The sequence below is a fragment of the Vanellus vanellus genome (genome assembly GCF_965231255.1).
Source record: "Vanellus vanellus genome assembly, chromosome: 3".
Taxonomy (NCBI): Eukaryota; Metazoa; Chordata; class Aves; order Charadriiformes; family Charadriidae; genus Vanellus; species Vanellus vanellus.
The window spans coordinates 60,312,788-60,328,738 of NC_138907.1; the positions used below are offsets into that span (position 1 = coordinate 60,312,788).

Below are 15,951 nucleotides of genomic sequence, written 5' to 3' on the forward strand. Positions count from 1 at the left end.
TTTTTAAAGATTTATCTTAGCGGGGCGGGGGAGGAGACCAAGGGAGATGGAACTCAACAAAAACAAACCTGCCAACCCCCCAGCTTTTTTCTTTTTTGTGTAAAGCTTCAACACACGTGTACAGAAAAGCTAAAACCTGAGGGTTGTGGGCAAAACGTTTCACAAAAATTAGTACTTTATTGCTCAAAAAAAGAGTGTTTCTCTTTCAATGTCTGTTTTAGTCGTGCCTTTTTTCCACAATTCTGCTTTTGAGTCAGTGCATCAGAATGATTCTTCTGTTGATTTGCCTCAGTAGTGTGCCTATGGAGAGCAAACATTTAAAATAACTGCTTCTGTATTTTAAGGCTGGGCATTATGGGATCGTGGTGTTCAGAAGCACAACGTTTTCCTTAAAAGCTCTTCCTGAAAAGAGTAACTATACAGAGCACTCAGGCTTACTCCTTCTGCTCAGGCAAGAGGATCTAAGTGCTTGCGTAAACTGCTGAGTGAAAGAGTAGGACGTTTGCATCAAGTGTATGGCTGAGTATATCACTTCTGCTCAGGTTGCTATGCGGACATGACATAGCCCAATTTCATGTCCTCTTGTGCCTCGACTCACGTTTTTGCTTTGCTTGGCTCTTCCAACAGATACCGCCTCAGTACGGCCAGCAAGGTGTAAGTGGCTACTGCCAGCAGGGCCAGCAGCCGTACTACAACCAGCAGCCACAGCCTCAGCATCTGCCACCCCAGGCACAATATCTGTCGCAGGCCCAGCAGAGGTACCAGGCTCAGCAGGTAAGCACCGTCCTCCACTAGTGACAGTCACCCTGGAAGTGTGACAATGATCTGCATGAAATGCACAAAACCCACCTGGCTGCTTTTTGAGTGGACAGTGTTAAAAACAAAATTATAAATAAGCATGGAATTAGACAATATCCTTCTGAAAATTCTTTGGGGATATATACACACAAATACATTTTTTTTTCAGGCTTTATTTTATATCAGCTTTTTTGAATATAGCCAGTGCACATATCCCAGCAAGTATTAATTCTTCTTGTAAAAAGAAGTAACAGTTTGTTGATCAGATGTCAGTGGAGGCTGGAGGTTTTCCCTTGCTTTTGTCTTGTTTTGTTTTCCCCTCACAAGACAGAGCTTGTTGAGAGCTCCTGCATCTAACATGGTCACTACTATTTCATTTTTCATGTTATTTCATTTGGGAATAGATGAGTTCAAGGTATTTTGGAGCTGCTTTGTCAAGGGAACCTCTTAAGAGATATTTTTATTGACATCACAGCTATTAATTTGAATGTTGTCATTTTGCACATCCAGTTAGTGAAACTGCATGATTCAATCTCCATTGCTGTTCTTGAATTGTGCTTTATATGTTAGCCATTAAAATTAATTTAAAGTGATTCTGGTTGTGACCAAGATCAGAAGTGATAGCGTATGGGTCTGCTTCCCAGAGCTTGAGAAACATGGATTTTAGATACTGAACAAAATGGATGTGCATAGCTGATGCAGCTGAACGTGTAGGCTCAGTTCTATCTGCAGTCTCAGCTCTGTTAATCACAGAGAGGTGATCTGGAAACGGAAGGATGAAACTAAAGCATACTCGCCATCCTGGGAAATCTAACAAAAGTGAGTTGCTCAAGACTGGGTATTAGTGGAAGCATCAGCACTTGCTGCAAATCACTGGGGAATTCTGTCAGGCATGGTTGATTAACATTTTGGGATAATGCTGGTGCAATGTAGAAATCTTAGCTTGAAATAAAAATAGTGCGTAAAATAAACTAACAAAAGAAGCTGTAAGTAGCAATGATACAGGAGGCTCCCCTCCTTTGATTTCAAAATAAAGCTGTGATAATTTCACTGTGTAATTACATGTTAATTTTTCTTCATCTACATTTTAAAATTCCATTGAGAATTAACTTTTTTTCATTAAAATGCTGGATGGTTTATGAAATAGAATTCTTAATTGTATCTATGATATTCTTCTAAATGTCACTACTTCCCATCTTTTGGATTATATATAACTGCGACTTTAAAGATTGCAGTTGTGTCTTTAAATTTAATTTTCTCCCTTTTTACTTTAGCATTAAATGCTTGATTTCTGTATGACTTGAAAATACTGTTCATAAGCATCTTGGTAAAGTCTTAGCAGATAAAGTCTTAGTAATACAGCCTATGAGAGAGAAGAAACACAGCTGCTCCGATGTCTACGTATCACAGTTTGTGAAATTGAAATGGGTTTTTTGCTGCCTTGGACACCTCATCATATTTTCAATACTGTCAGTTGAATGGATTGAGTATTTTAGTTTAAAAAATATGCAAAACATACCAACTATCCAGGACTTACAAAATAACAAGATACTGATTTATCTGTTGATACATGTTCCAATTACATAATTTCCTATCATAGCCAGTAAAGTGAAGGTTTGTGCAATGAAGTGAGGGGTATCATAGAAGACGATAAAGGCAAAATGAGACTAAAGCCTTCCATTATTATAGACTTCAGAGAACTGGGATGAAGGAAGAGGCAGGGACAGATTCACAAGTAGAAGATAGCAAACTCAATATAGTCAAATTTCTTATTTGAGGGTACATTGAAGGAGTGTCTAAATCCAGGCTCCAAGAGTGATACCGACATCTCAAGGTCAGTAGGCATTTTTGCCTGAATCTGCAAATTCAGATGATACATTAGGTCGTCACTGATACAGCCTTGTGGTTGGTAATCCTTGGTGTGAGAATCACACCTGAAATACTTTGTGGTTTGTGAATGGCTGGTTGGTTAGCCTGTTTCTCAGTAGTGGGCAGCCTCTTAAGTTGTGAACTCTGATCCCAGTTTCTGAGTTATACAGGCTTTTCCTTGAGTATTTCTGTGTAGATGGGACTATTTCATATAAATAATAAGTAGTCCTTAACACCTTGGTGCTTGCTCCTTTTCTTTTCCCCATCTCCAAGATTGGTTCCATGGCTGCTCTTCCCCGTCTCAAGAAATGTCATCAGATGAACACCTCCTTGCTAATGTTTCTCTCTAAAACCTCAACGCTGTGTTCATTCTTGTTCTTTGGGAACTGCTAATCTAGAAAACAAATTCCTAACATGAGAAGTTGAAGTTTATACTTTCGACACTTAAACAACAGTGTTCTTTCTCTGCTGCTGATGCATAGGAGAGTTACCATAAAGTGGTAACCAGCGTACAATACAAAAATGAATACTAGGATAACAAAAAAGTTGGGAGTGTACATCAAGTACAGCTACCAGATGGGAGGATCTGGGCAAGAACTGACCCAAACTCATCTAAGAGGTGCACAATGGAAGGACAAGAGGCAATGAGGGCAGACTGGGACAAGGGAAGTTGCAACTTGGTAAAAGAAAAAAAAAAAAAAAAACACCAAAATTACCATGAGGGTTTTCAAACACAGGAAGGAGTCCAGAGAGACTGGAATCTCCATCCTTGGAGATGCTCAAAATTCAACTAGACAAGGCCCCCAAACACCCTGTTCTCACCAGACTTGCTTTGAACTGGAGGTTTGACTATATGACCTCTCTGAAGGTCTTTTCGAACCTGTGATTCTGTGTTGCTGTGATTTAATTTTGGCTTTATATATTCTAAATAGAATTTTAAAATAAACTACAAAATCATGTAATGCCTGTTGCAGTAGTCAGTGTATCTTATTTCTACTCTTAAAATATCAGTACATCCTGTTTATATAATCCTGTCAATTAGAAAGCTGAGGTAGTCTCAGTCTTACAGTCTGTCATCTTTTCTGTCTGTCATGCTCAGTTTTGCTCTTTCTTTCCAGCTTGCAAATGGATTTTCTCCATGTTTTCTGTATTTTTCATTAACGATTTTCTTTTTATATTGATTTTGTTGCTTTTTGCACTCAACATTGGTGCAAAGTCCTTGTTTTGAACCATCACAACTTTGAGGAATGTATGAGGTCAGTTGTGTCAGGATGTCAGCCTCACGAAGAGAAGATGGACTATGAAGATGTTTTTGCTTCATGCTGGCTAGCCAGAATTATGGGAAAACTTTATACTGTAAGTGTTTTTCCTGTATGGCGTGGTTGGATCATAAAGCAAGAGCAGGTCACTCCACTAATACTGAAATAGTTCATGGTAGCCCCAGCTGTGGATCAGGATGTTGTTATTCTGGTTGTTCTCCCAAGTACATAACAAAAAGGTGGTCTTTGCCCCAGAGTTTACAGGCTATTCTGTGCCTGTTGGACTGGAAACTGATCTTGCTTGTAGCAGGGGAGCAGCTGTGAGGTGAAGTAATTTCATGTTCTATTTTAGGGTAAATAAGCCATCTCCATGATTGCAGCCGTTGTGATGTGTGATCAAACTGGTTTTACTTCAGGATGGAGAAGAGAGATGCCAGATTGGAGAAAGGGGGCTTCTCAGTAATTTGCCGCCTTTTCCCTATTGTATTTTCTTTATTTACCTTGTAGAATTGTGTCAATCTACTTGGTTTGGATATTACCAAGCTGAAAGTAGTGTTTATTCTGGATGGATGATGGACTTTTTATTGCCACCGGTTTCCTTTTATGTAAAACTCTGTAGTGTGATGTACTGGGTATTCTTTTATGGGGAGAAAACTGATATGAAATTTAATGTGGAAAATGTTTTATTTTTGCTCTTTTAGACATCGTGTGAGTGAGCTTCTGCAGTCAGGTGTAACTCTTAGTGCTGTGCCTTGGAATTGGTACTCGTCTTCATTTCTCACGTATTGTGGAAGTGCGAAGCCGTTGCTCTTTTTCCTTGACTCGCTTGAATTCAGTATGTGATCTTGTCAATAAAAGTAAAATAATAGATAAAATAATAACTAGATAAAATAATAAGTAGACAAAATAATTTCTGGGACCGTTCCAGTGACCCGTGACTTGCCATTCTTCTAGTAAGCATAGAGGGGAAGGAGGAGAGTGGGATTTGTTTGAATGTTTGAACTGTGTTTAGATCTTTGTTAAACTGATTGCGTGGTGGGCAGAAAGGGAGTTTCATAACAGGTGATTTGATAGTAATACCGGCATAGTTTACTATAGAGCCATACTGTAAGCCAGCATCAGTCAACCCCTCTTCGTATCAGGAGCCTGCTGTGTAAAAACCATTAAAGGAAGAGCTTTGTTTTAAGCAAATTCATTGCAGTAGCAGATTCATTGATCATTAGATATTGCCAGTAGACGTAGATACCGCCTTTTTTAACTTTTTGCCTTTACTGCTCTTTAAAAGAAAAGAGAAAGATGTGCTACACTACTACAATGTTGCCTTTGGCAGGGTTTTTCATCTTGAAATGGCATATAAATGAATAAATGCTTCAGTTGTTTCTGCAGTTTTAAATCTTTTGCCATGAGTAGAAATGATATTTTGCTCAAGAATGTCATATAATTACAATCTTAAACTGTCATCATTAAGCACTATTTTGTTAAGATACTGTGATGTATATTTTGGGCTATTATGCTTTCCAACTGGCTTTTAAACAGCCATGTTTATATATTTTCTTGTTTTATGTAGCATGTGTTCATATGTATCAAGAGAGGATCGTGCCTTTGAGGTCTTCTGTGTTATTTTATCAGTTGGGACCGTATCACTTTTTGACAGGTGAAATGGATCTGCAAAATAATTACGGTCTTACTCTTAGTTAAACACAAATAGTTTTTTTATTCTACACCTGCTACTGCTATCCTGAAGTCATCTTTTGTTTTTAGTATTCCTGGGAGCTTTCTGCTTGCAAGCTTCCAGAATAGAGTAGGGTTGTGCTGATCCTTTTTCTCACATGCAGGCATGAGATTAAAAGGGGAAAAAAGTGTGGCGGGTCCTTGAGGTGGGGCATGTGTGTGCGCTTCGCTGGGGCATTGGTCCTTCTGGTTAACAGCGTGCACAAAGAGGCTCTGTGTGTGTGTTTTTACACCATTCCTGTGTGGTTACCGTCATTTCTTTTAAATGCCTTAAAGGAACAGTCAAGTAGCCCAGGCTTAGTCTTTAGACTGTTTTTATTTAAAAGGAGAAAATGTTTTCTAAACAAGCAAACAAACAAGACTCCCTCATTGTCAGGTTTTATTAAAATGTTCCAAAACCCTGTTTTCCCCCCAGTATATACCTTACCTACTGATAAGACCTACTGATCATGATGAGATTTATTTAAACCCAAATTGTCATAGGACAAATAAAGAATAGTATAACAAGTGGGTTTTTTTTCAGAGAGTGGGTCAGGGGGATGAATGCAATTTAGGCCGGTAAAAATTTGTGAACCGTTTCAGTAGTCCCAAGTAGAAAGGCATCCAAAGCATGCCGAAGTGGGGGGCATCTCTGGTCATACCTCGGTTGATCTCTGTGGGCAGAGGGCTGGGAACCACTTATGCTCCCACAGAGGGCTGCGGCTTCTCTCCAGTTCCTCAAACTGGGATCAATGGAGGCCATAAATTTCAGGTTTGTTCCTGAACTGGTTTAAACTACTCTCAGTCGAAAGCCTGAGATGATGATGAGAATGTTCTTGTGCAGACATCTGTTTCTAGCATTGAGTCAGTGCAAGGTAGGACAGTTAAAACATTACCCGATTTGAAACAGTCTTTGAAAATGTGAACAAAATGTGAAACTAATTAATCTGTTTTCATGTCCAAGCTGTATGACTGTCATGAAAACAGAACAAATTGTATTGTGGCAAGATGCATCAAATTATTAAAGTGATTTTGGTACAATGAGGATGAAGTCTTGTTTTTAAATTTGATGAGAGCTGCTAGAGGTCTTTTAACAGTGTAATAAGCAGCATGTTAATTAACATTGTCAATCTGTTTTGGGGTGTAACACTGTACAAAAATACTGTTGTTGTAAGTTAGGAATAGTTGTGTTACATGCAAATACCACATTCATTAGTAATACAGACAATCCTCATTGAATCCAAATTTAAGTTTTATACCTCAACACAATTATTCATTTTAACAAAATCTTCACTCTACTAGAGTTACTAGAAACTGGCACAGAATTAGCAGTCGACTGTACTGTAGTTTAGTCTTAACTCTGCAGAATTTAATTTAAATTTATTTTAGAATATATGGGGCCTTGCAAGTAACACATAGCTGCCTATGGCTTAAAGTTGTAATAAAAATTGTTTGTCCTTCTGTCCTTTTAACTCTTGGGTCTGTAATCATCTACCATTAGATGAGTGGTTGCACTTAATATTTGTTGTGTTACGAACCACAGGAAATACGGGAAAGAACAAGCGTGTAGGTGAATCTGACATTTGCTGCCAGGCATATAGGAAAGCATTCTTTGTGGAACTTGGCTGTTACAGTTATATGAGAACTTATAATCAAATTTAATGTTCAGAAGAGATTGTTGCCTGCCATCATTGGCAGTGGCTGACACCTCTACTTGTGTACCATAAATCCATCATGGCTTCTGTTGTCTCAGCAAGAGAGGTGCCTGATGCCCAGTGTATATTAGCACTGTCTTGAAATGCTCTGCTTGTTTTTAGCTTAGAAGCAATTATTTTTTTTTCCAGGGTAAAGAGGTACGAGGGAGAAGTGATTCCTTTAAACCATTCAACCCTAAATGCATGGCACTAAGAACTTTTGCTTCTGATGGTTGCTTGTTGATTGGCTTTTAGAAATCAGTGCTGCTTGTACATAGGGAGCAGAGAAATGCCTGACAACCAAATGTCAAACCTGTGGGTGAAAAAACATCATACAGATATACATACTTCTGCCAGCTTTTCCAGCCTCCTTTCTGCAGGACCTGACATTAGACCAAAGGAAAAAGAGCAGTATAACTTTTTATGAAGGCATCCATTTTGGTGTGCTGAACCCTTTGTTGCCAACCTACTTCAGAGAGATCAGATAAATACCAGAAGGCATAGCGCAACTTTGACTTTTTGCATCTGTAGAAAAGCTTGGCTGGACTTGGGGGAAGGAGGGAAGGGGAGCAGGGGAGCAGGCTTTCGGCAACTGACTTCCAAACTCACACACCATGGCTTAAATCCTGGCTTCTAGACGAGCCACCAGTGACCAGTACCTCTGAAAGGCAGTTGTCACCTTACCTTGTTGAACACTGAAGTGATTTAAAAACAAACAAACTCTTGAAATACTTAGGAACTGTACTGATCCTGCACATAGAACTAATTTATCTTTTTTGAGCCTGAAAACATGATGTTTTCAGGTAGGTCAAATGAGGTTTGAACCTGTGTAGGTTCAGTGAACACTTGACTGATTGAAGTCTTTGCCACTTAGATTTCTGCTTTTATAAAGTCTTACTTCATAATCATGATGCTGCTATAATAGCAAATAAGTGTTAAGCATATGGCTATTTATCTGTGTGGCAGAGGTTACTCATTCAGCTCAGCAGTTCAGTGAAACCGTGACTCCTGTTGTGCTGCATCTTCTCCCAGTAGTGGGAGTAGCTGATTATTATCCATTTGGGGAACGCTCTGTTTGCTCAGCATTGCTTATATCATTCCAGGAAAAGTGTCGAACCTTTCTCTTTTTCCCTCTGTGATTTGTATCTGTATTTATAAAATTATAATAGGTGCTAGCTTGTCAGACTTGGAGAATGATCTTCCAGAGCCAAGTAGCTTGCAGGAAGAGAGTCAGGCAGAAAAAGCAAGGATAATTGTCTGTAAACTCGCACCTGAGCACAAACACACAATTGAGGGCATAGCATGGAGCAGCACTCACAGCAGCGCAGGCTTATTTTTGCTGAAGGCATGTTGACCAAACCCAAAAAACTGCAGTCAGATTTTGAGAAGACTTTCTTGGCCCTGTTATTTTAAAGCAAGCGTTTACAGACATGGTGAATGATTTAGCCAAATAAAAATCAACTCCAGTCAAATGGGTCTGAAGCCTTTAAAGTTAGCATGTATAATTGCCCCTTACACATATCTGTCTTTGTAGTAGCTTGGATTTGTTAAGTGATATTACTGGGAAAGGAGAAGTATTTTATCTTGCAAAGTGGTATTACTGTTTATGTATAAAATGGAGCAAGCTTGTTCATTCTTATGTTTTATAATCTTGCAAAGGGCTGTCAATGAAAGTATTTGTTTTGTCTTAACAATTGTATGGCACCTGCAGTTTAAAGTTCCTTCATTGTAGTTAAACATTTTCCCAGTCTGTATGCTCTTCTGCTGTGTTCATCTATTAACGGTTTTCTGCTGAAAGTAGGTTTTTCTGTTTGCAGTTTGAAGGAGGCATTTTGAAGGTCGGCTTTCTTCTCCTGAGAAAGCAGCAAGCGCACCTCTTCAGGCATCTGCTGCGGATGGGGGTTTGGTGATATCTAGCCAGATAGTGAGAGGAGATGGGTCAGAGCACACTGCAAACCTATTTGGCAGGAATGTCCATGACCACCTGTACCCTGCTGGCTTTTAATTTTTATTCCCGTGTTTTTGTATCATTCTAAACCTAGCAGACATATCACAGCTCTTGTGCTTGTAAGATGAGCAATGCAGAAGGGCCTGAGTCCTGATGAGTTTTTTCATGTCCTAAAATGAAGTTAGCATGCAGTGTCTCTGGCAATAAGAGCTTTCTTTCAGCTAAATTGGAAAGAGACAAAACTTAGTCCAGGGGGAAGAGGGAAGTCCAATGTTGCTCTTTTGTTTTTAAGTGGTCAGTATTTACGTGCGATCAGTTTGTGGATTCAGCAGGCAATGTCCCGCTTCCATAACAAAAATCTCTGCAAAGCATTCTAGTCTAAAAGGTAGGGATGCTGAATCATTTTTTCAAACTGAAAATTTCAGTATTTATAAGTAAATAATCCTGAAAGGAAACATTTTTCATCTCAACTATTAAAACTATGTAAAATCTATCATGGATTTAGTATGTTAACGCTTAGAGAAAAACCTCTTTAGTGAGTTTAGAAATACAGTAAGATACATGTGTTCAAATGTATGTCTCAAAGTTTTCAAATGAGTGGTTTGGCTTTGATCCACGAAGTATTTTTATTGTTGTTATGATGGTGGTATTTAAAGTTTCTAAATTCCGATTTCTCTCAGTATTTAAATCACAGAAGGTTAATTAAAGCAGTTCTTTATTTTGCGATTGCTTGGGAATATTAACCTCACAAAGCCTGCATTAAATCAGTGAAGTGATAGAATTGCATTTGCTTTATAAAATAACTCTACAAGAGCAAAGACAAAGCCATTTATAGTTCAGTGCCATTAATTGCTTGGCATTTAGATATTAGCATAAGAGTCTATTAATTAACGTGAGAGTAAAACTATTGGAAGGCAGGCTGATAGAACTATTTTGTTTTAGGAGATTAGTGATCATAACTATTGTTGTTCCCCTTACCACTCTCCTTATTACTCAGTGATGATTTTTTTTACTGTTACTCTAAGAGCTAAATTAATATCCCAGAAATAATTTTATCCTTACCTTTGAAATTTAGCAGTAAGTTAAACAGAATAGTGAGTTCGTCAAAGGATACCTGATCATGTAATAGTCCTTTACTTTATGTTCCGTTAATCTGATGGCCATTCATAGACAGTTGTCTAAACAAATGTTTTAGAATATACATGCACAAATCCTGTTTTAAGAAAAATTTTAAAATGCAAATAGTATAGTACTATGAATTAAGTGATAAAGTTGTAAAGTCTGAAAAGTACTAATAAATCTAAGTGGTAGTGGGGGTTTTGTTTGTTTTCTGTTTCTTTTTTTTTAGTCCTGTGTGAGCAGTATATATTCCAAATTTTAGTGGTCTTGTAAATTACACCTCATGGCCAGTTTCAATGCAGCAGTATTCTCTTATGGCCTTTAAATTAACAGACATTATTTTCCTCAGAGGTAGGGAAAATAAGTTTGTTAATATTTCCTGGCGTAAAATTTACCACTGTATTTTTTGTGGCTGCCCATATTTTCTTTAATAACTGAGGATGTTCAGTGTACATATATTTAGTTTTATTTTCTGTATTTTAAATTGGGATTTTGTTGTTAAGACAATGTACTATCTGAATATAGGTCAGCACATATTTTATATGTATTCATTGTCCTTTCCAGTATTTCCCTTTTACTGCATTTCTCTCCTACTGTAGTAGGATTTAGAATAGATATTGGAGCGTGCAGCTGAAACCTTACAGCGTGTTTTGGTTGTTGCAGTCAGATATAGACAACAAAGAATGAAATAGCAAATCAAAGTAAATAAGGTACCACTTAAAAAAGAAGTTTACCTTTACATGTTTACAAAACTACTTGGTGTTTTTGTTGTGGGAGAGGGAACAACTGTTGGTCTTGGTGAGCTGTCCCTCCGTAAATCAAGCACTGCAAGAGCACAGCCTCTCTCTTCATGTGTTCCTCACGCTTTTCCCTGATTGCCGAGTACCCATCTTAAGTATCTTCCACATGCATGTTTCTAGGTAGAAGATCAAATAACTAGCTATATGTGTTGCGGTTTTGTGTGTCTGCCTACAGAATACATAAAGATCATGCTCCTTCACCCTCACAAAAAAACGAGAGGCTTATTGTTGCTTTATTACCTAGCAATCCTTTACCAACTTTTAAGGAAAGTCACTGTTTTTTCATTGCTGTATTAAAGAGTAGTCAGCGGTCCGGTCTCAGATTTTTAAGTTTTCATCACTTCTTTCACTTGTTCTCCACCCCCCTACGCCCTCCTCTCACCACTCCCCACACCAACCCAGTTGGGAATACTTTCTTTCGGAAAAAATCATGATTGTGGTGATGGTGGTGAAGACTTCCCTACCTCAGAGATTAAAGAAATCATTTGCTGCTGTTTGTTTAAACTGTTGTATTGTGAAGTCCATTGAATTGCTTCTGCTGCTGGGTGCTTCCTTCTGTAAATTATTGTTCTCTTTCTGTAAATTATTGTTCTCTTTCCATTCCTTGGCCTACAATATTTTTCCACATGGTCGCTGTATTTAAAGACTGTTGTGCAGATACTCTGTGTCTTCACAGACTGCAGAGAAAGAGAGGACGGTGATGCAGCTAATTCTCTACCTCCAGTAGCCCCAAATGTCACACACTAGCCCTCTCGCATACTGCAAAATTAAGTTAACCAAAGTGGTAGAGTCCATTTGCGAAAACCTTCTTCACCAAAATTATTACAGTCTTTGCATCTGAACTTCAGTTCCTTCTCTTATGATTCTGCTGTTGATAAAATAGCAGCTAAACCTCATTTCAGTCATTTATTTTAAGAGACCTCTATGGTGGAGCATCAAGGAGTAAGTTAAAAGGTGTCACTGGACCGGGATATAAATGTTGTCTGTAACATAATACAGCTTTATATTTGAGGCAGGGGAAGAAACAAACCCACAAAACAAACCTCATCGTTCTGGGTTGTTTTTTTTTTTTTTTTTTATGCGACCTCAGTGATGTTTTGGGCGTTGCTTGCAACCCTCCCTCACGGATTTGCGGGCTTTCGTGAGCCTTTAGATGAAGTCCTGGCTTTTACCTCGAAGCGCAGTTATAGACGTGTCCGTAAGAAAACGCTGAAGAAATGTTTCCCGGTCTCAAGCGAGGAAGTCTTGTCCTTGGGTACCTAGCTCGATTAGCCCAGAGGCAGCAGCTGCTCTCGGTGCGGCTTTTCTCTTTATTCTATAAGCTGGCTTCAGGCTTTGGGCTGCGCTGTAAGCTGCGGGCAGTGCTCTGACCTCCTTTCTGCCAGCCCAGCCGTACGCCTGGGCGAGCTGCCGGGGCGGCAGCAGGCAGTCTGGGGCAGGATGCTGCCCTCCGGGGCATGGAGCCCCCCCCACCCCCCAGCTCCCCGCTTCCGCAGCAGCCGGCCTTGAAAGAAATGGCAGGTTTTGAATCCTGCCCCTCGCCTGCGTTTTTTCGGGTTTAGCTCTTTCTCAGGAGGGCAGAGCTGTTTTCTCAGCCCAGCTTTCTTTCGCGTCTGGGGTTTGCTGAGGAGATGCGTTCCTCCTGGAGTTTTAGGAAGGACTAGTTTGGCAGGGCAGGATGCCGGATGGCACAAAATCTGTAAGTCAGCACATGAACGTGGTAGTCTGTCCTTGGTAACTATAAAGAATATGGCATGTAAAAACTGCCAGGGCTCTCTTTCTTTCTTTCTTTCTTTCTTTCTTTTTTTTTTTTTTTTTTTTTTTTAAACATAGCTTTGTCAGTGAAAGGATGGGCAGGGAGAGGAAGGAGTGGGTGTAGAAAATGAAAGCGTGGTTGGGCTGCCCAGCCTTGTATGTTTTTTTAGGAAAAGTCCAAAAAGCTCTATAAACATGGGAAGATTCATGGAAATAAAATGCTTGGTTTACCCCTTATTTCCAAGTTATATTTCTCAGGTTACCTCTTCAGGTTCTCTCTCATCTCTTCATTCACACTGAAACTTTACATCTGTAGAACAAAGAAACTACCTTTTCTGCCTGTAAATGAAGAACTGACAGCTGTTTATCAGGCTGTGCAATGTGCAACAGTCGCATTTTAATACGAACATCAAACTCGCCTATTTTTTTCATGTGGTGTGTTACAAGTATGAGAGAAGAAAACTAGAAGAAATGTCTTGTTTCTGATTAAATCCACTATTGATATGCTCTGTGATCCATGGAATGCAATAGTGGTGGAAAGAGAATGGCAAGATAAGGGTTTCTGAGAATGATTTCATCTCGGAGCTCTTCCTGCATCACTTGCTTAACGTGGCTCCTGGAGGCCATATAGCTGAGACCCATGTGAAAATGGACTAGAGCATTTAGGAAAAGAGACCCTTCTCTCTTGTTAGTTGTCTCGGATTACCTGATATGTGACTAGAAGCTATGCTTTCCAAACAAACAGTGTTCTTCCTGTAAGATGGGGGCTTTTTTCACCCTATCTGCGTTTAAAATGCTTTCAGTGTATTCTGAAAGGGGAGGGCAGGGGAAAACCTTCCATAGTTAGGCAGCCTGAGTTTCTAATAACTTCCTGAGAGTTTTGATAGAGTGAGCCTCAATAATATATTTGCTTACCTAAGTTAATCCTGTGCACCAACTGCTGGCTGCTCCATGAAGTATATTCCATTCCCCCCTCCTCCCCCCCCCCCCCCTTGTCTTAAGACTTAACTTAATTGTCGTTCTGTGATAATTAGGATCCTGAAGGGAGAAAATGGTGTCCCCATTGTAAGTGGGTTTTTTGTTTGTTTACTTGTTTGGGGTTTTTTAATTAGGTTAAAAAAGAGATCTAGTAAATAGTAAGTTTTAGAATGAAACTGCAGATATCTTGGAAGGGAAGGTAAGAAGATGAGGTGTCTTCCTGACAATCGTTGGTCTACACCTGAGGCATCCAAACTGGCAGGTTTTCCAGATATCTCCAGGTAAATGGTAGGATTTTTCTCTGAGGGGTTAGGTATGACTTTTGGATGAATTATCTCCTTTTGGAAAAGGAAAGAACTATTTTGCTTTGGTACTTCTCTGAAGCTCATGACACCCTCTAGTACCTGTAACAAAGACCGAAATTAAGTGGGTAAGGCAAAGGCCTACCTGTATCATCTTTGTTTCTGAGGACAGTCCTGCCCTGGCTTGAGTGTGGGTAAATGATAACCGCCTGAAAGAAGAGCGGTCGCTGCTGTCCAGCCCCACTGAAGCAACAGTCAACAAATAGCATCAGCATGTTGAGGTAGATGCCAGCCTTTTGGTTGCTATACTTTAGTGACAGCTGCTTTCCTTGTCTCCATTCAGGTTTCCCTGGTGGTGGTAGGGGGTTGGCTTGAAATGATTTATGTGTTTTGGTTATGAGCAGGGTTTATTCACTTCATCATGTAAACACAGACTAGCACGTTGAAGGGGATTACCAGATTGCCCTGGTAATCCACCTCAGGTGGTTAGCACTCTCTTCTTTTTTGTTGGCATAATAAGGGCTGAGACCTAACAAATAATTTTTTCCTGCAATCACCTGTTCCCTCTGTGCAGTAAGAGACTTGCTTGCTGGTTTGCACACAATGCTCTCCAGCTGAAAGACACCAATCTCCTTTTCTGTGAGGCTTTAGGGGTTTTTGTTTGTTTTGGTTTTTCCATTTCTGACTCATAAAATTCAAGACATATATATGCATTCCTTCTTGACCCAGGATCTTCTGCAGGAGTCCATCTACATCCTGCAGGACCTCTGCAGACCATCTGCTCAGGATTCAAGGAAACCTCTCTGCTCTTTTGTACTTAGTGGATGGCTCCCCACAGGGCTGCATTCTGTTGGGTGCTTTCGTGAGACTCGGTGTTGCCCGTGCCCCTGGGCATAACATTTTTTCTGAGTGCAGCCTTACCTGCAATATTCCTCTAACAGGTTGGCTGTCCTTTGTTGTCAGTTTTGTGCTGCCAGAGAGTGTACAACTTGGGAGGTAACATGTTAGGTATGAGGGTTGGGCTAGAAGTTGGCTATATAAGAATATGTCGGCATTCTGGTGAGTAGGGTTTTTTTTTTATTATTATTGTAGCTTTTTACTGCAGAAGGTGGAAAGAGTGGAAATGTGTTGGTATGTATTTATCTACAAAGAAAGAACAGATAACATGTTGATAACAAAGAATGTCCTTCTATAGCTCCTAATATATCACTTGCCTTCTTTCTGTTCCATAGTATGCCTTCAGAGATGAGCAAAATAATCCTGTATAGTAGGGCTGTGTGCTCCTCTTGACTGCTGCACTGGGTCCTCACTTCCTTTCTCAAGTGGTCTGGGAAAAAAGAATTAACATTTCCTTTCAATTTTGCTGTTGTCACATTGCTGTAGAATTCACTGCTCTCACACTTCACGTCTTCTAAGGATCAACCAACTGAATCAAGAACATGAGCTAAAATAGTTTTTAATGAGTTTTTCAAATTGAAGTCTAGTATATTATTTTCCATAAATTATTTTCCTTCTATTTAACCATCATGGTACTTATCTTCCTGGGTGGTCATGTTATCCTTCTGAAATTTGCTGCAGCAGAAGTGGATGAAGCCTGAGTGATATTTCTCACCCAGCCCTTCTTTAAATGTGGTTTCCCCAAACATTAATATTTTCACTGCGCTTTCATTTTCCATTAAAAATAATTTAAACTCTTTAATAATTAGATCTTATCTTCTT

The 15,951-nt window shown here is 39.5% G+C and overlaps 1 protein-coding gene across 1 annotated transcript in view; it reads left to right on the plus strand.

Annotated features, from left to right (window-relative positions):
• ARID1B (AT-rich interaction domain 1B) overlaps nucleotides 1–15,951 on the plus strand; it is a gene marked incomplete at its 5' end in the record, with an annotated part of 340,856 nt that overhangs the window by 85,247 nt on the left and 239,658 nt on the right. Inside the window, one exon of the mRNA XM_082481489.1 lies at nucleotides 628–774. Within this exon, the coding sequence (XP_082337615.1) occupies nucleotides 628–774 (147 nt within the window). The remainder of the gene's footprint in view (nucleotides 1–627; nucleotides 775–15,951) is intronic.